General features: G+C 44.1%; 1 protein-coding gene across 4 annotated transcripts in view; it reads right to left on the reverse strand.

The window, feature by feature from the left end:
* The window catches only part of sdk2b (sidekick cell adhesion molecule 2b), a 599,240-nt gene that overhangs the window by 152,200 nt on the left and 426,961 nt on the right, over nt 1-20,079 (reverse strand). For all 4 annotated transcript variants that reach the window (XM_078401132.1, XM_078401131.1, XM_078401133.1 and 1 more), the window contains exons 23-25: nt 18,450-18,559; nt 17,654-17,804; nt 15,510-15,747 (exon numbers count right to left, since the gene is read on the reverse strand). In XM_078401132.1, coding sequence (XP_078257258.1) covers nt 15,510-15,747; nt 17,654-17,804; nt 18,450-18,559 — 499 coding nt within the window. The remainder of the gene's footprint in view (nt 1-15,509; nt 15,748-17,653; nt 17,805-18,449; nt 18,560-20,079) is intronic.

Below are 20,079 nucleotides of genomic sequence, written 5' to 3' on the forward strand. Positions count from 1 at the left end.
AATTAATTAAGAGTAGCAGTCTGGAGACAGCAGAATGCCTCCACTACCAGAGAACTCACGTTCTTCCCTGTTGTCAACACACCACTGAACGGTCCTCCCTAAACTTTGGTGTGGTCCTGATCTTCTAAGCAACCTTCATTGCCAATGATTAACCTTTTATCAGTAACTGTAACACTGGAACGCTGTAACCCTATGGTACTTTTCTCTTTGCACTACCTGTCGTACTTGTACTTGGCTTGATTGTACTCATGGAAAGTATGATTTGATGGGATGGCACACAAACAAAGCTTTTCATTGCATCTCGGTATTATTGACAATTATAAAATCAATACCAATAACCAATGGGCGGTTGCCACCTTGCAGCGTCAGAGAGCCGGTTTATATCGTGACTAAGGATACTGTCTGTACGGAGTTTGTACGTTCTCCCCGTGACCTGCGTGAGTTTACACTGGGTGCTCTGGTTTCCCCCCGCACTTCAAAGACGTACAGGTTTGTAGGTTAATTGGCTTGGTAAAATTGTAAAAAAATTGTCCCTAATGCGTGTAGGATAGTGTTAAGGGCCTGTCCGACTTAGACGATTTTAAGGCGACTGCCGGCGACTAGGCTGTCGCCGAACGTTCGCCGGGGTGTCGCGGGCATGATCGTCAGGAGTCTTCAATGAATCGTAATGGATCTCAGCGCGTCGCAGAAAAAGTTTCCAGATAGAAATTTCTCGTCGACAGCTGGCTTGTCGCCAGGTATCGTAGCTTATTGCGGACGCTGTCGCATGCTGTCCCCAGGTTTGCTAGGTTGTCGCAGATGCATTTAGAAGCACGTAATCTTAAATTAAGAAAAGGCATTTGAAGATACAGGAAGATAGTTTTGTTTAACCAATTTATTTACCGTCAGGACATTTGACAGGTAGATTGGAGGCGACAGTTTGACGGTCAGGTAAGCGTGGGAATTTTCGCGATGTTTCTGAAGACGATGTAATCTCTTAGCCAGGTGCTACTTTCCACAAAAAAAGTTACTTGTATCGACCTGACTCGGCATTGTCGTGGTCATTGTCGTAGGGTAAAAGAAAATTTTGGCGATCTGCTACGCCTTTGACAGTCGCCTTAAAAATCGCGTAACTGGGACAGGCCCTTTAGTGTGCGGGGAACACTGGATGGTGCGGACACGGTGGGCCGAAGGGCCGGTTTCCGCGCTGTATCTCATAACTAAACTAAATACCAATACCAAGTTTCTCTTTATCGGATGAGATGAATAATCGTTTTCTTTACCATTATTTTTTATGCTTCCATAACATTCATTCTGTGTGAACATTGAGACCACTGCAACATGCACGCTGTTTGAGCTAGATTTATTCACAAAATATTCAGACTGAAGAAGGGTCTCGACCCGAAACGTCACCCATTCCTTCTCTCCCGAGATGCTGCCTGACCTGCTGAGTTACTCCAGCATTTTGTGAATAAATCGATTTGTACCAGCATCTGCAGTTATTTTCTCATACTGTTTGAGCTAGAGATCTATCCTGGTGTCCCTCCACCCCACATCGCTCGGCTCATTGTTGGTTTAAACAACACAACTTTCTGCAAAACTTTGACCGTGTTATTCACATTCACTTGCAAAACATTGACAACCAAGTTTAACAGAAATTGGGTTCCAGCAATTATGAGTAACTCCACACTAATATGTAATCTATATTATCTGAAGCTCTGAAACAGAAGCAAACATGATGCCTGCAACAGATACTGTAAAGATGCCATTAGCATCCTAATGAAGGATATTCGACATTGCAGTAATCATTAAAAATTTAACACCCTGTATCAACTGACAAATTTTTCAGCATATCAATGATACTGCTTGTTTTAATATTTTGTCAAAATACGAGGGCACTTTATTGCCTTCAGCTTTATGTGTGTCTATAGTGAACTTCAAAAAGAAGGAAAAGTTGCCGTGAGTTCAGTTTCAGATAGAAGCAAACGGATAGACTTGCGACTGCAGCTGATGCTTAAATGTGAGGGAATAATGTGATCTTGTTGCATGGCTGAGATTATAATTGTGGCATTGTTTTTTAGAATCCATACTATTGATTTGCTTGGTTCTTAAAAAATCATTGCACTATTTGGTACAGAGGTTTCAAAACAGCTGGCAAATGACTACGCCATTCAATCTGTACAAAAGCAAAATGGCAAGAGAAGGTTTGGGGGGTAGAGAGCACTGATGTGGATAAATAAACTTGGATGGGAGAGAGGAAGGCTTAGACCAAGAAACACATGAAGCAAAGAGTAGGAATTAACGGGTCCTTTTCAGAATAGCAGTCAGTGACTAGTGGGGTGCTGCAAGGCTCGGTGCTGGGATCCCAGTTATTTACAATATATATTAATGATTTAGACAAGGGAATTAAATGTGACTTCTCCAAGTTTGCAGATGACACAAAGCTGGGTGGCAGTGTGAGCTGCGATGAGGATGCTATGAGGCTGCAGGGTAACTTGGATAGGTTGGGTGAGTGGGCAGATGCATGGCAGATGCAGTATAATGTGTATAAATGTGAGGTTATCCACTTTGGTGGCAAGAACAGGAAGGCAGATTATTATCTGAATGGTGTCAGATTAGGAAAAGGGGAGGTTCAACGAGACCTGGGTGTACTTGTACATCAGTCACTGAAAGTAAGCGTGCAGGTACAGCAGGCAGTGAAGAAAGCTAATGGCATGTTGGCCTTCATTGCGAGAGGATTTGAGTTTAGGAGCAAGGAGGTCCTACTGCAGTTGGACAGGGCCCTAGTGAGACCACACCTGGAGTATTGTGTGCAATTTTGGTCTGTTAATTTGAGGAAGGACATTATTGCTATTGAGGGAGTGCAGCGTAGGTTCAGCAGGTTAATTCCCAAGGATGGCGGGACTGACATGTGATGAAAGAATGGGTTGACTGGGCTTGTATTCACTGGAATTTAGAAGGATGAGAGGGGACCTTATAGAAACATACAGTATAAAATTCTTAAAGGATTGGACAGGCTAGATGCAAGAAAAATGTTCCCGATGTTGGGGAGTCCAGAACCAGGGGTCACAGTTTAGGAATAAGGGGTAGGCCATTTAGGACTGAGATGAGGAAACATTTTTTCACCCAGAGAGTTGTGAATCTGTGGAATTCTCTGCCACAGAAGGCAGTGGAGGCCAATTCACTGGATATTTTCAAGAGAGAGTTGGATTTAGCTCTTAAGGCTAAAGGAATCAAGGGATATAGGGAAATGTTAGGAATGGGGTACTAATTTTAGATGATCAGCCATAATCATATTGAATGATGGTGCTGGTTCGAAGGGCCGAATGGCCGACACCTGCACCTATTTTTCTGTGTTTCTATGTTTCTAACACAGCAAGGCCAATCTGCACTGACAAGTTGATGACCCATGAACTTCCTTTGTTTATTAAATCTTAGATCGAAATAATTAGTCATATCGTGCAGTGTTAAAAAGTCATGTTTATTTGTACGTGTTTTCAAAAAAAATCTTTTCAGGATGGTTTTTAAAAGTGAACTGATTATTTTGTGGAATATTATTAAAAAACAGCTCTCATGATGCAGCTTAAGAGGACTTTAGTTTTGCCGCATTGGGAGTATGGCGTGCACTTCTGGACGCCCCATTGCAGGAAGGACCTGGAGGCTTTGGAGAGGGTGCTGAGGAGGTTTACCAGAATGCTTCCTGGATTAGAGGGTTTCAGCTGCAGGGAGACGTTTCACAGACTTGGATTGCTTTCTCTGGAACGACCGAGGTTGTGGGGAGTCTTGATAGAAGTGTTTAAAATTAGGAGAGGGTATTGCTTGCAGATAGGATAAACAGTCAGAACTTTTTTCTAGTGTGGAAATGTCCAATGCCAGAGGGCATATTTATTTATAAGGTGAGAAGGGACAGTTTAATGGAGATGTGTGAGGCTTTTTTTTTTTACACAGAGGCTGGTGGGTACTTGGAACGCGTTGCCAGGTGGTGGAGACAAATATGATGGTGATGTTTACGAGGCTTTTAGACAGGCACATGGAAGTGCAGGGAATCCGTAGTGGGCCAAGGGGAGGAAACATGAGGGGAAGTGAGGGGCTGAAACATTGGCATTTATCGACCAAAGGCCAAACAGCCCCCAGAGTTCAGATGAGGACAACCTGAGGATTACTTTCTGGCCACAAGTTCCCGCTCAGACAGTGGCGCCTGTGGCCACTGCAATTGTCAAACATCCCAGATGGGACCCAGAATCGAGGAGTTAATTGGTCATTTTCAAAAAGGTTAGTTGCACTGGGAGGAAAGTCCTCTTGGCTGGTGCTCACTCATCGACCACACAGTAATTTCAGTTTTGGCTGCCGACCAATACCACTGAACAAATGTAATTAGCTGTTCATCATTGTCCTGATTCGCAATCAGCTTTCATGGGAAAAGGAATAGAGAGAGCAACAGGATGTTACAATTCTTCAGGGCTTCATTCAACTGATACATTGCAATAAATGACAAAGTGCTGGAGTAACTCAGCAGGTCAGGCAGCATCTCTGGAGAACTTGGGGTTGCACAGTGGTGTAGCGGGTATAGTTGCTGCCTCACACCACCAGAGACCCAGGTTCAATCCTGGCTACGGGGGCTGTCTCTATGGAGTTTGTACGTTTTCTCTGTGACCATGTGGGTTTCCTCTGTGTGCTCTGGTTTCCTCCCACACTCCAAAGGCATACAGGTTTGTAGGGTAATTGGCTTTGGTAAAAATAATAATTGTCCCTAGTGTGTAGGATAGTGCTAATGTACGGGATGATCGCTGGACATGACTTAGTGGACCGAAGGGCCTGTTCCCATTTTGAACCTCTAAAGTCTAAAGATAGGTGACATTTTGGACTGGGACCCAGTCTGAAAAAGGGTCCTGACCCGAAATGTTACGTATCCATGTTCTTGCTGAGTTACTCCAGCACTTTGTGTCTTTTCTTGTAAACCAGCACCTGCAGTTCCACGCATCTCTATGATTTATTACCCCACCTGAGGATTATCTGTTCAGAGTCATGACCTGGCTCTGCTGAATGGCTAACATGGTGAACAAGTCAGGGCTTGGCTCTGTTTGTCCCTCTACATTGCACCTGAGCTGGTTTCAACTACTACCTCAACATAACATAATACAAAGTTATATTGATGAATGGAGCAATCTAAATAGTACAACGCATTAGGTTAATCTCATAGACTATCATGTCTCCTCCCAAAAGATCTTGGCTTCATCAGGGCTCACAACATTGGAGTGCCAGTGAAAAACGTTAAATATTAACACTAGTTAACAGCACGGTGGAAAAGGTCGTAATGATGCCCTTTGAAATGTTCCTTGATACCAAATATCTCACAGATTTGTAGTCATGGAGCTGTACAGCATGAACCTTGGCCCTTTGGCCCACCTTATCCATGCTGACCAAGCTGGCATACTAGGCCAGAGCCATTTCCCTACATTTGGCCCATATCCCTCTAAACCATTCCAATCCACAAATCTGTCCAAATATCTTTCAAAAGTTGTAATTCTATCCACTTCTACAGCTTCCTCTGACAGCTGATTCTAGATACAGATTACCCTCTTGGTGAAAAAGTTGCCACTCAGGTCCCTCTTAAATCTCTCCCCTCTCACCTTAAACCAAAACCCTCTAGTTTTAGAAACCTCTACCCTGGGAAAAAGACTGTGAGCGTTCACTTTATCCATGCCCTTCATGATCTTGTACACCTCGATAAGGTCACCCCAGAAATCAAAACAGTTATGGTCAAGACCAAGGTGGGGAAGCAGATCACATTTCATAATTTTTCACCGTGTATTCTGCATAAATTATGTGGCAATACTTTAAATAATCTTAAACCATACTATATTAGGGTCAAAACTTGAGCTGTTTATTTACTGTCCTTTAGTCCATGTTTGAATCATCTTCGTGGATATTAGTAAGTTTTGCAGCGACACTACGAAAAGTAATGGTGGGTGATGAGTTGTGATCAGGTTTGTTCCCTGCACAGTTATAGTCTGATTTCAGAGACAGCAGCTATCCAGTATGTCGTCTGGTGACTTTCACTGAGGAAGTTAGTGAGTGAATGCTCAAAGGACATCTGACCATGGCGGCCGTTATACTTCTTACTATTCAACCAACTAAAGCATGCATGTGCTTGAAGAAAGAATCATGGTACACCCAAGGCACGGTGGCACAGCTGGTAGAGCCACTGCCGCACAGTGTCAGAGACCCAGGTTCAATCCTGACCTCAGGTGCTGTTTGTGTGGAGTTTGCATGTTCTCCCTGTGACCCTGTGGGTTTCCTCCGGCTTCTCCCCTTTCCTCCCCATCCCAACGACGTGCAGGTTTGTCGGTTAATTGGCCCTCTGTAAATTGCTCCTGGTATCCAGCGATTGAATGAGAAAGTGGGATAACATAGAACTAGTGTGAACGAGTGATCGATGGTCGGCGTGGACTCGGTGGGCTGAAAGGCCTGTTTCCATTGCTGGATCTCCAATCTCTAAACCTACCAGGATAGGAAACCAATGCGAACACTCCCTTCCTTTCGCTAGGGGCTGTCCAGAGACACCGCTCGGACTCTCCTTATCCATGAGACTCACAGTGGGAGATTCACTCAAAGTTACCACATTCAAGACACAATATTTTGACACGATAATCTGTTTACCCCTGACTCCATCAGAATTTGGTAAAAGATATAAACACATGAGTAATAGAACCAATTCCACAGAAACTAGGAGGCCTAACAGGCTACTTAACGAGTTTTATTTAATTTAAACATTACTTCCTGCTATAATTCAATGGAATTCAATGATTGATGCACATTAAATCCAGCTGTAATTCAACACACAGTAACTTCACATTATAAGCCATTTCTTCATGTCTTTTCCAAGAATGTGCAATCACAGCTAACGTCGACAAGCATTACCAGATCAGCCATTAGGAAATTAAATTCATAATGACTCCGTCATTGGCATCATTCTATATATAGGCTTTAAAGAAATAGCTCCAGGTTTAGATTAGCTGCTGATTATATTTTCGTCACCGTCTTTGATTTTTTTTATACCTTCAATCGAAAATATTTGTCCTTATATCATCATAATCTAATAATTAGCAGATGGATGTAGCATCGTGTCGGGAATAGTAAAATAATTCTGGGATTTAATGTACTGGTCTGTTGCCAAATTGTAATGCGATTGCTCGATAGGCTGATGGTGAGCTCCTCCGAAATGAAACTACCCGAATGCCAACTCTTGTCGAGTCTCAATCACCCGTAATCTCTCCCCGACTTGTTCTCAGACTACTCACCCACATCTGTGGCCCCTTCCCACCATCAGACCCTGCTCCAACCCTGGCCAACATTACTGTACTTGCCATCAGCTACCAAAGTCCCACAATGTTGCGATCCATTCCTCAAAATCTCTTCTTTTAAATAGGTGACGTTTCTAGTTGAGACCCTTTTTCTCAACCTGAAATGGCACCTATCTTATTCTCCAGCAATGCTGCCTGACCCACCGTGTTACTCCTGCACGTTGTGTCTTTCCTTGGTAAACCAGCATCTACAGTTCCTTGCTATGACTCCCTCTTCCTTTAAAGGTGATCCTAGCATTAGATTTTTTGATGCCGTGTCGTGGGTTTTGTAGTAGAACATGATGCAATAGCAACATATTGACACCAACATCTATCTATAACAGAAGAAATGTGTCGGGTCTCGACCCAAAACGTCACCCATCCCTTCTCCCCAGAGATGCTGCCTGACCCGCTGAGTTACTCCAGCACTTTGTCTTTTTCTCTCCCTACAGCACAGTAGAATGTCTACTCTGAAGGGAGACATTTAGTAAGAGTTTTAGTTTAGTTTAGTTTATTGTCACGTGTACCAAGGTACAAATAAAAGCTTTTGTTGCGTGCTAACCAGTGGAAAGACTATACTTGATTACAATCAAGCCGTCCACATGATAAAGGGATAACATGAAGTGCAAGGTAAATTCCAGTGAAGTCCAAGGGTCTCTATTGAGGTAGAGAATAGCTCAGGAGATTAGTCTCTCGTTGCTGGGCCGCTTCTGCAATGATCTGATGCCTCATGTTCTGTGGTTGGGCTTAATTTGTAATGACTGATTTGTTAGTTTCAATTAAGAATGAAAGTTGCATGTTCAAAGAGTCAATTTACATTGAAGTACAATGGGATTGTTAGAAACTTAGAAACAAAATATTTAGGCAATTGTGGTGACTGGCAGTGAGAACGTGGAACTGGGTGGAGTGATGTCAGTGCTCACTTCGAGTTTCCCAGTGAAAGCTCAGTCAGTTACCATTGCTGCAGTTACTTGTTTAGTTTGGTTTAGAGATACAGCGCAGAAACAGGTCCCACCGCGGCCCACCGCGTCCACACCGACCAGCGATCCCTGCATGCTAACACTATTCGACACACACTAGAGATATTTTACAATTATACCAAGCCAATTGACCTGTACGTCTTTGGAGTGTGGGCGGAAACCATAGATCTCGGAGAAAACCCACGCAGGTCACGGGGAGAACATACAAACTCCATACAGACCTGTAGTCAGGATCGAACCTGTGTCTCTGGCGCTGTAAGGCAGCTACTCTACCGCTGTGTCACTGTGCTGCCTGCCTTGTCTCGCCTGCCACTCCTCAACCAGCGACCCCAGTGTCGAGAGCAAGGGCTTCAGGCACGGAACCAACACATCGATCTCCGGTTATTCCATCAATATACCTCCCTCTGCTGTTTTGAATTTGTGACCCATCAACTTCTAATTTAATAAACTAATATTCAAAAAGTATAAAAACAATAAAAGTTTAAATATTAGTCATAGAGTCATACAGCGTAGAAAAAGGCCCTTCGGCCCAACTTGTCTATGCCGACCAACATGCCCCATCTACACTAGTCTCACCTGCCCGTAACCCTCTAAACCTATCCTGCCCTACCTGTCCAATAGTCTCCTAAATGTTATGACAATACCTGCCTCAACTACCTCCTCTGGCAGCTCATTCCATTTTCCCATCACCCTCTGTGCAAAAAAGCTGCCCCTCAGGTTCCTATTAAATCTTCCCTCCCTCACCTTAAATAAAAAATTGAAATTCTAAAAAGTTGAATATCGAATGTTTAACTTTGCAAAGGTGCCGGTACGCTGTACTAGTGAGTACTGCCACAATAAAAATCACTGATTCTGTCACTGTGTTATTATATATTGTATATTAATCACTTCCTTTCACATCATTGCTTCCAGCTGCTTTGTTTTATTGTGGACAGCGTGTTTCTAATTGTGTTTAAACAACGCCACAAATAAAGAAGCAGTTTTGTACTTAAATTGGAAGTCGTACGGACTTGACTGGTTTCATAAGAGATAGGACCAGAATAAGGCCATTCGGCCCATCAAGTCTATCTCCGCCATTCAATCATGGTTGATCTATCTCTCCTAACCCCATTCTCCTGCCCTCTTCCCATAACCTCCGACACTCGGTTTGTGAGGTTCAGACAGCAGGACTAGGGCTGCCTCTCCCACAGCACCACTGCAGACAATCAGACACCGTTACAGAGGGGCCTCTTTCCTGCAACGCCAGCCGGCTGGAGAAACTAGCCGGGAGGAGTTACCAGCTGGCAAATGACCTGGTAACTGAACTGGTAACTGAACCGGTAACTGAACTGGTACCGACAATCAGTTACTGACCCTCAGCAAGGGCCTGCAATGACTGAGTTTCTATCAGAATCTGTGCAGATCAGATTCTGCAGAAAGCACAAGGCCAATCTACAACAACCTCAGTTATGACCTTGCGTGACCTTCAGCTGCAAAGCTTCAGGGAATGGGAGCACATTTACCACAGACCACATCGAGAGCAAGAACTCTGACCCTAGGGTGAAATGCCAGATTTCAGACGGCGCAGATTATCGAACAGATACTCCCGGCCTGGGTACAATCTCCAGTTTATCAGGCCAGACCCCTGTGTGTTGTTGGAAGTGGGGGGGGGGGGGGGAGGGGACATTTCAGTAATCAGGCAAAAAGATACAAAGGAACATTGTTTCAAACTTCAAACCACCAATGACCTTCCAAATTACCAACAATGATGATGTTAACTTTAAAGATTATTAACAATCATAATGTTAAACTTCGCAAACCTCAAAATATTCATGAAATGTTCACAAAGTTGATGTAAAAAAAGTAAAATTTCCAACTTTAAATTTTCCTCTGTAGCTGCTTAGTAAATAATTCCTCTTCCCTGCTGAGCTCATTTGTGCCATCTGGTGGGGCAGTTGAGAAGTGCTCGTGCATGCAGATCCTTTACTTCAGACTTTTAGACTTTAGAGATACAGTGCGGGAAAACATCCCCTGCGGCCCACTGAGTTCATGCTGACCAGCGATCACCCCTTACTCTATCTCTATCCTACACACTAGGGAGAATTTACAATTTTACCAAAATCGATTAACCTGTACGTCCTTGGAGTGTGGGAGGAAACCGGAGCACCCGGAGAAAACAAAATCGTGGTCACTGGGACAACGTGCAAACCCCAATACAGACAACGGCCATAGTCAGGACTGGAGTAGGGTCTCTGGCACTGCAAGGCAGCGGCTGTCCACTGTGGCACCTTGCCAACCTCAGGAAAGATTCCTGCAGTTTAAGACAAGTCGAGTTTATTGTCACATGCACAAGCACAGTGAGGTGCAATCTTGTTTTCTAACCAACAAGGATCTTTATTGGAGCCATGTTCAAAATTTGGACACACTCGAACATTTTTCCAAATCACCGAAAGTACGCAAATGCTGGTGGTCTGAAATTAAATCTGCAGATACTAAACACAGGCAGCAGGTCTGGCAGTGGGAAGAAAAACAAGGGGCATGTTTTATCTCAGTGACCTTTCATTAGAGCTGCTGAAAGTTAGAGATCTAACAGAGTTTGGAGAGGGTCCAGAGGTAGTTTACAAAAAAGATGGCAGGGATGATAGGGTGAAGGGGCGGCACAGTGGCCAGCAGTAGAGTTGCCTCCTCACAGTGCCAGAGACCTGGGTTGGATCCTGACTACGAGTGTTGTCTGTACAGAGTCTGTGGGTTCTCCCTGTGACCCCATGGGTTTTCTCCGGGTGCTCCAGTTTCCTCCTACATTCCAAAGATGTACTGGTTTGTAGGTTAATTGGTTTTGATAAGATTTGTGAATTGTCCTCCATGTGCAGGATAGTGCTAGTGTACAGAGTGATGGCGAGTCAACGTGAACTCAGTGCGCCCAAGGTCTTGTTTCCATGCTGCATCTCTAAAGTAGAGTCTACAGTGAAGTCTGAGGAAAGTTTCACGCCACTGGGCCTGGACTCACTGGTGTTTAGAAAGATGAGGAGAATCTCATTGAAATCTACTGAATAGTGAACGGCCTGGATAGAGTGGATGTGGAGAGGATGTTTCCACTAGTGGGAGAGTCTGGGACCAGAGGGCACAGCCTCAGAATAAAAGGACGTAACTTTAGAAAGGAGACGAGGAAGAATTTCTTTAGCTAGAGGGTGGTGAATCTGTGGGATTCATTGCCACAAACGGTGGTTGTGCCGAAGAGGAGATGGTCGAGATCTTCAAGTTCCTTGGGTGTAAATATCACTGACAATTTGTCCTGGACCAACTACATTGATGCCTCAGGCAAGCTTTTCACTGTATCTCGGTACACATGACTATAAACTAAACTAAACTAAAGTAAACTAAATTGCACCAACGTATCTGCTTCCCCAGGGGAATAAGGAATGTTGGCAAATCTCCAACAACTCTTACCAACATCAATGGATGCATTGTAGAAAACATAATATCGGGATGCATCGACGCATCACAGATAGATGACAAAATGCTGGAGTAACTCCGCGGGTCAGGCAGCGTCTCTGGAGAATTTTGGTCTTTTTAAGGTGGACATCGGCTGACCCTTGATTTGCAAGGGTGTCAAGAGTTATGGGGATATGGCAGGAGAATGTTGAGAGTGAAAGATACGTTAGATCAGCCATGATTGAATGGTGGAATAGGCTCGATGGGCTGAATGGCCTAATTCTGCTCCTTTGACTTATGAGACCATGGATCTTCCAGTTGGGACCCTTCCGCGGACTCATTGTGGCAGTGGAGGGGGGTGGAGAATGCTGGTAGTGAGGTGGGGAGGTGGGGTGGGGGGGGGGGGGGGGTAGCATTTAACTCAGGTGAACTTCATGAAAGTGAACTGTCTGAGAAAATAGTAATTTTTTTACAAAAAATCTTGTTCAAAATTAGATGAGTTCCTCCACAATGCATGTGACAATTTTCACTGTACATGCACTCTATCTTTTAAAATAGGTCGGTACATTGTGTGTTAAAACCTTGGCCACCGTTTGAATGTCAGGAGACCAGTGGAGAGGAAACAGTGCCCTGGAAAGTATTGTCAGTTGCTCATTGTGACATGTCCAGGATGTTCTCATATGGGGAGATGCACAATACATGAGAACAGAAAGGTCACTTGGCACCTCTAACTTTCTCTGCCTTTTGTGGCTGGTCTGGCCGTAACCTCATTCCACATTCCTACCCCCTCACCAATCATCCTGTCAGCATCCAGGATCTATCTCTGCCTTAAGAATATTCAAAGACTCAAATCCACTGCCCTTGGAGGGAAACATTTCTGACAGCTCATGACCTTCTGACAAGACATTTCTCATTTCCCTCTTAAATTTGTAACCTTCTATTTTTAGTGGTGACCTCTCATTCCGAATGTTCCCCCAAGAGGGAAATATCCTTTAATGTCTCGTCAGTTAAGACCCCTTTGAATCTGACACTTTTCAAACAAGTTACCGCTCGATCTAAACACCAGTAGATACAAACCCGACACATCCCAGGTATGAGCCACGCATCCAGCAAATCCAGCAATGAGTTTCTAATTGAAGTTATAATCACAGCAGAGGCAGCCACATGGCAATACAGCAAGACACAGAAATGAGGTCTGAAACAATTAAAAGAAAGTAGGTATCTAGGTCTTTAGTTTAATTTAAAATTATTTAAATCAACATAATCACTTCATTTTTACATTCAGTTAATTACTGTTAAAAAAAAAGTTATTGTGCTTAGTTTAACTTCAAATTAGTTAAATCAACGTATTTACTTCATTTTTACATACAGTTAATATATTGTTTAGTGTTGGTTTATTTTAAGTATTTAAATGTAATTAAAAAAAAAATTAGATTTAGAGATACAGCGCGGAAACAGGCCCTTCGGCCCACCGAGTCCGCGCCGCCCAGCGATCCCCGCACATTAACACTATCCTACACACACTAGGGACAATTTTTACATATTACCCAGTCAATTAACCTACATACATGTACGTCTTTGGAGTGTGGGAGGAAACCGAAGATCTCGGAGAAAACCCACGCAGGTCACGGGGAGAACGTACAAACTCTGTACAGACGGCGCCCGTAGTCAGGATCGAACCTGAGTTTCCGGCGCTGCATTCGCTGTAAGGCAGCAACTCTACCGCTGCGCCACCATGACCTGCGGTAGATTTCTGCACATTTATTTTGGAATCTGATGATTTCACTTTGGTGGCCATTTAGTCTGTGCAAAAGCATGCAAAACCACAAGGCTGCTGTTGCTGGATATCGTCAACCACTTTCTATGCCACCAGAACCATCCACCACATCGTTTCCAGTGAGTCAGAGTTGGCCACAGGCTATGACACTGGGTTCTAAACAGAGAAACATAGAAAATAGGTGCAGGAGTAGGCCATTCGACCCTTCGAGCCAGCACTGCCATTCAAGATGATCGTGGCTAATCATCCAAAATCAGTACCCCGTTCCTGTTTTCTCCACATATCCCTTGATTCCAGTAGCCCTAAGATCTACTGTATATCTAGCTCTCTCTTGAAAACATCCAGTGAATTGGCCTCCATTGCCTTCTGTGGCAGAAAATTCCACAAATTCACAACTCTCTGGATGAAAAAGTTTTTCCTCATCTCAGTCCAAAATGGCCTATTCCTTATTCTTAAACTGTATCCCCTGGTTCTGGACTCCTCCAACATCAGGAACATTTTTCCTGCACCCAATTCCTTATGAATTTTATGTTTCTATAAAATCCCCTATCATCCTTCTAAATACCAGTGAATACAAGTCCAGTTGATCCATTCTTTCATCATGTGACATAAACATCTGGACATAAATATTTCAACATATGGACAGAAATGCCCTCAGCAAGGGTAAACATCAATTCCACTGCTCCCCAGAAGCCCCTTAAGAATTCTGCACATTTCAATGAGATCACATCTTCTAAACTCTAAAGTGTAAGTTTCCATCACTCTTTGAAGGACGACATTGCCATCCCTGACATCTGCTTCTGCTCCCAGTGATCCAGACATCACCAGCTCAGGGAGGAGAACGCAATAAAGCTGGGAACTCTGGACTCTGGTGTGAAATGGTTGAACAAGCTCAGGTTCATCAGTTCTGTGCTTTAACCGCTGGGCTGTGGGGCCAGAAACTGTCGTGCAAAACTGCCCCATCTTTGACCTTGGAGCGCTCTGGTCTACACAGCTGGGCAGAAAACCACAGGCTGTTTGACTTCAATCAATGCGTTTGTTGTGACAGTACACACTGGTACAGACTACCAGCACCTGTCGAAGGTTACAAACTAGACCTTCAGATCGAGAACCAGGTGACATAGGTTTAAGGTGAGGAGGGGAAAGATTTAATGGGAACCCGAGGAGTGACTTTTTTACACAAAGGGTGGTGGGGTGTATGAAACAAGCTGCTGGAGGAGGTAGTTGAGGCGGGGACTATCACAATATTTAAGAAACGTTTGGGCAGGTGCATGGATAGGACAGGTTTAGAGGGATATAGGCCGAATGCAGGCAGTTGGGACTAGTGTAGATGGGCCATGTTGGCCGATGTGGGCAAGTTGGGCGCTTGTGACTCTTCAAATTTTTAGAATAGTTGATTTAATACATTTTAGTCAAGAGTCATGTACTGAAACCAGAACAATATTCTTACTTGCAGCAGCATAACAGATCTGTAAACACTGTCCTCATAGATAACATAACAAACAAAAAGTTCAATATATTTACAATACCTTCCAAATAAACTCATATTAGTGCCCCTTTATTAGTTATTAAGTTAGAAGGTGATCGGTCACAAAATTAATTCAAATGAAGTGGGTATTGAAGAAATAAAATTCTTGATAAATGTAACTTGATTTTGAATTGATCTGCAAACTGGCAACTTTTTTCCCCACAATAGCACCGAGTTTAATGTTGTGGGAATTGAGATGAGGCCCATTGTTGTTCACCAGCGTGTAAGCAACCTTAAAAACAAAACGCAAAGTGCTGGAGTAACTCAGCGGGTCAGGCAGCATCTCTGAAAAATATGGATGGGCCACGTTTCAGGCCGGGAACCTTCTTCAGAATCAGAACTTCTCTAGAGTTTGCAGAAAAATCCGAAACATCACCAGTTCATGTTCTCCAGAGATGCTGCCTGACCCTCTGGGTTACTCCAGCACTTTGTGTTTTTGTTTGTAAACCAGCGCCTGCAGGTCCTTGAGTTTCTCTTGTAAACAAACTCACCGGATTCTCTGGTGCGACCAGTGACCTGTGGACTCCAGGGTCCTGAGCCGATGGCGTTGTACGCTTGCACCTGCACTCTGTACTCAGTCCACTCCTCCAGATCCTCGATGGTGAACTCCCGCTCAATCCGATCGTGGATGACGTGGGTCAGAGATGACCCATTCCCCTCTGACTTCCCATAGTTTATTTTGTATCCCACTGATTCCTGATTCCCATTGTACTCCGATTCAGGCAAAGGCTGAGGAAAGAAATGTAGTAATTTCTGACTGCATCGTCTTTATCAGTTCAATTTTAGAAGTTTTAATTGGTTTTTGTGTAAACGCCTAACTTATCCAAATAAAACTAACTGGTCTTTCTCACAGGCATTCAACTGAATGAACCTTCGCCTTTAATTCAATGTCATAATTATAGTTAAAGTTTAATCTGCTTTCATCTTTCACCATCATTTTCCCACCATAATAAAAATAATCTGCCATGGGTTTCTGCAATAGAGATCAAAAATCGAGTCAATTTAAAGGTGTAAAATGTACATTATCACATTAGATTAATTGACACTGAGAGTGATCATTTTCAGTTAATTATACTTGGTTTTGTACACATTCCCATTCAGATAATAGATGGGGAGAATCTTCGCTGGGTGTACACCAGCTAATCATGTTGATTAAATTAACGTTCTGTGGAATGCTATAATCTTCCTGCCAGCTTACAAATATCGGGATCAGAAAATTAATGTTGCAGGAAAGCTTCAAAATTGAAGATTTGACCAATGGTGAATGGAAGATTCATTAATTCACGGGAAAGTGACTGTTACACTGGTGAAGGCACATGACAGGTGATTTGGCCACAGTTACTTTACTGTTGCTCCGATGACGGTTTGTGTTTTGAGTGGTGAAACCATTCTGTGGCATACACAGTGCCATCAACATACACCGTGAAGAGTAGCGGCCCCAGCACCGACACCCTACGGAACACCGCTAGTCACTGTCAGCCAACCAGAAAAAGCTCCATTTATGGCCACTCTTTGCCTTCTGCCATTCAGCCAACCGGCTATCCATGCTAGTATCTTCCTTCTGATACCATGGGCTCTCATCCACTTTCGCAGCCTCACCTTATCGAAGGCCTTCTGAAAATCCAGGTAAACAACATCCACTGACTCTCCTTTGCCTATCCTGCTATTTAATTCCTCAAAGAATGCCAACAGGTCTGGCAGTCAAGATCTCTTTTTTACAAAACCATGCTGACCTGGGCCTATTTTATCATGCACTCAGAAACCTCATCCTTCATAATGGACTCTAAAATCTTACAACCACTGAAGTCAGGCTAACCGGCCTATAGTTTCCACACTTCTGCTTTGCTCCCTTCTTGAACAGTGGAGTAATATTTGCAATTTTCCAATCGTCTGGAACCACTCCTGACTCTAGTGATTCTTGAGGGATCAACACTAATGCCTCCACAATCTCCAAGGCCACCTCTTTCAGAACCCTGGGGTGCAGTCCATCTGATAAGGTGACTTATCCACCTTCAGACTTATCCACCACCATCTGCTTCCCAAGCATCTTCTCCTTTGTGATAGCCACTCCACTAACTTCCATCCACTCAATCTCTTGAATTTCAGGCATGTTGCTGGCGTCTTCCACTGTGAAGACTGATGCAAAAAAAACCATATTCAATTCATCAGCCATTTCTTTATTTCCCACTATTACATCTCCAGCATCATTTTCCAGTGGTCCAATGTCCACTCTGGCCTCTTTCTTAGTCTTTATCTATCTGAAGAAACTTTTGCTCTCCTCTTTTATATTATTGCCTCACTTACTTTCAGATTTCACAGTGTATATCTGATCGGATTGGTGAGAATGCAAAGAACATGGTACATGTGACAATAATAAAACTAAACTTAAAAATAAAGCCCTCAAATGACCGCCAAGCGCGGTACTAGTGGATTTGGTAGCAAGCCCTGTGGAAGGTTCTCCAACTCAGTTTGGATGGAGATGGGAGGGAGAGGCAGAGGGTGGGGCAAGAGGCTGCACTCGGAGACAAAGGTTTCATGTCATTCTGCAATACAAGAGTTTCAGATGCACTTAAACAAGCTAGAAGACAAGTGATATTGGTTATTCCTGAGACGAGAGCCCTGGTCTGTTACATACCACCCAACGGAGCCAGAGACTTGTCTCACTTGCAGTGCGCAGGGTCACGTTGGCAGGAGCCATGTCAGGCGGGGCCTGCAACGTTTGAATTTTGCGTGATAGCTGGCTCGGCAAGCTCGTCCCCACGATGTTGACCTGGCACATGCGGAACCTGCAGAGACACAGAGCGAGCACTGAGATACAAGACAATCCACAACCCCCGAATGGGCACTGAGCTACAGGACATTCCATGCCACCCTGACGGGCACTGAATGGCAGGACATTCCACATGTGAATGGTACCTGTAATGAGTGATTGGTACCTGTAATGTGTGAATGATACCTGTAATGGGGAGTGGTACCTGTACTGAGTGAGTGGTACCTGTAATGGGTGAACGGTACCTGTAATGGGTGAACTGTACCTGTAATGGGAAGTGGTACCTGTAATGAGTGAGTGGTACCTGTAATGGGTGAGTGGTACCTGTACTGAGTGAACTGTACCTGTAATGGGTGAGTGGTACCTGTAGTGGGTGAATGGTGCCTGAAATGAGTGAATGGTACCTGTAATGGGTGAACGGTACCTGTAATGGGTGAACGGTACCTGTAATGGGTGAATGATACCTGTAATGGATGAGTGGTACCTGTAATGAGTGAACTGTACCTGTAATGAGTGAATGGTACCTGTAATGAGTGAATGGTACCTGTAATGGGTGAACAGTGCCTATAATGGGCGAATGGTAGGTGTAATGGGCAAATGGTACCTGTAATGGATGAATTGTACCCTAATGGGTGAACAATCTGTAATGAGTGCACGGTACCTGTAATGGGTGAAAGGGTTGAGGTTGGGGACCACCAGGGAGCGGACATCAGGCTCGTTGACCAGCTGGTGAACCAGGTGCCATTCCTCATGCTCCCCAATTACGCCGACCTGAGGAAGGAAAGCAAAGGTCAGCCCAGGGGCACTGCCCAATCAGCCAGGCTTCATACTCTGGAGGAAACATGGAATGGCTGCAGCCCACGTTGAAATACATTTGAATAATCTCAAAAAGATCAGGGAGATGGAAAACACTCTTACAGTATTATTTCACAAAATGCTGGAGTAACTCAGCAGGTCAGGCAGCATCTCAGGAGAGAAGGAATGGGTGACGTTTCGGGTCGAGACCCTTCTTCAACACTTACAATATTATTACTCAGTTAATCACTTACGTCAATGATAGACCCAAAATGCTGGAGTAACTCAGCGGGTCAGGCAGCACCTCTGGAGAGAAGGAATGGGTGACATTTCGGGTGGGTACGATCCAAAAGATCACCTGTTCCTTTCCTCCAGAGATGCTGCCTGACCCACTAAGTTACTCCAGCATTTTGGGTCTTTCTTCGGTATAAGACAGCATCTGCAATTCCTTCCTACACATAATCACTTACATCAATTTAATTTCCTCAAATGGAAACACTAAATCAATTATAATTACACAACGGACTGCAGGATTAAAACAGCTGAGATATTTTGTTCAGTCACATTGTACAATATTCTTTCCAGTTCTTTTCAGAGAGTATTAGCCAAATCAGAATTAATTAGTGAACTACATCAAACTCTGTGTTGCATTTGGTCTAGTGTCCACAATATTCTTTGTTACAGTGATGGCTTAATTACCACTTGCATTTCAGAAACTTTTTCACAAAGAGAAATTCTGCTCCATAGAGGCAAAATTAGCATAATGCCCAAGCCAAGCCGAATAAATCTATGATAATGAGGGGGAGCAGAAGGAAACGCTTGTTAAAAATGGAGACACGGAACTGCAGATGCTGGAATTTTGAGCAAAATAACAAAGTGTTTGGGAGTAACTCAGCAGGTCAGGCAGCACCTGTGGAGGGAATGTACAGGCAACGTTTCATGTTGGGACTCTTCTACAGACTTCAGTTTTTCAGAATGGTTTTAAAGAGGGTGTTGGAGAGTGGACGAGGTTCGAGGAGGGGATTAAGAATTTGGGCGGCTGATGACAGTGTCACCAGTGACTATTGATGTATAAATGGAGAGACGCAGGGAGATGGTGGATATTGGGTGAGAGATGGTCAGTGCCAGCAGCAAGACTTTGAAAACATTTGGCCCAGAAGTCACAGTCACAGTCATCAGTCATCAGGCAGCCCTCGCAGCTGCGGCTTGCCTGCAGTCCGTTTGTCTTTTGTGTTTTTTGTTGTTTTTGTCAGAATTGTAGTTTTAATATGGTGTAGTGTTTGTATGTTATGTGGGGGAGGGGGGTGGGAGGGAACGGGAACTGTAAAATTCTCTCTCCCGAACGGAGACGCGACCTTTGTTTCTGTGTCGTGTCTCCGTTCCCGCTGCGGCCTACCACCGGCCATGCACCTGGGACCACCTGGGGCTCTGGTTCGCAGAGCCCGCGGCCCGGACTCATCACCTGCGGCGCTGCCTGCCTTCGGAGGCTGCAGGAG

The sequence above is a fragment of the Rhinoraja longicauda genome, chromosome 6 (genome assembly GCF_053455715.1).
Source record: "Rhinoraja longicauda isolate Sanriku21f chromosome 6, sRhiLon1.1, whole genome shotgun sequence".
In the NCBI taxonomy this organism is placed as follows: domain Eukaryota; kingdom Metazoa; phylum Chordata; class Chondrichthyes; order Rajiformes; family Arhynchobatidae; genus Rhinoraja; species Rhinoraja longicauda.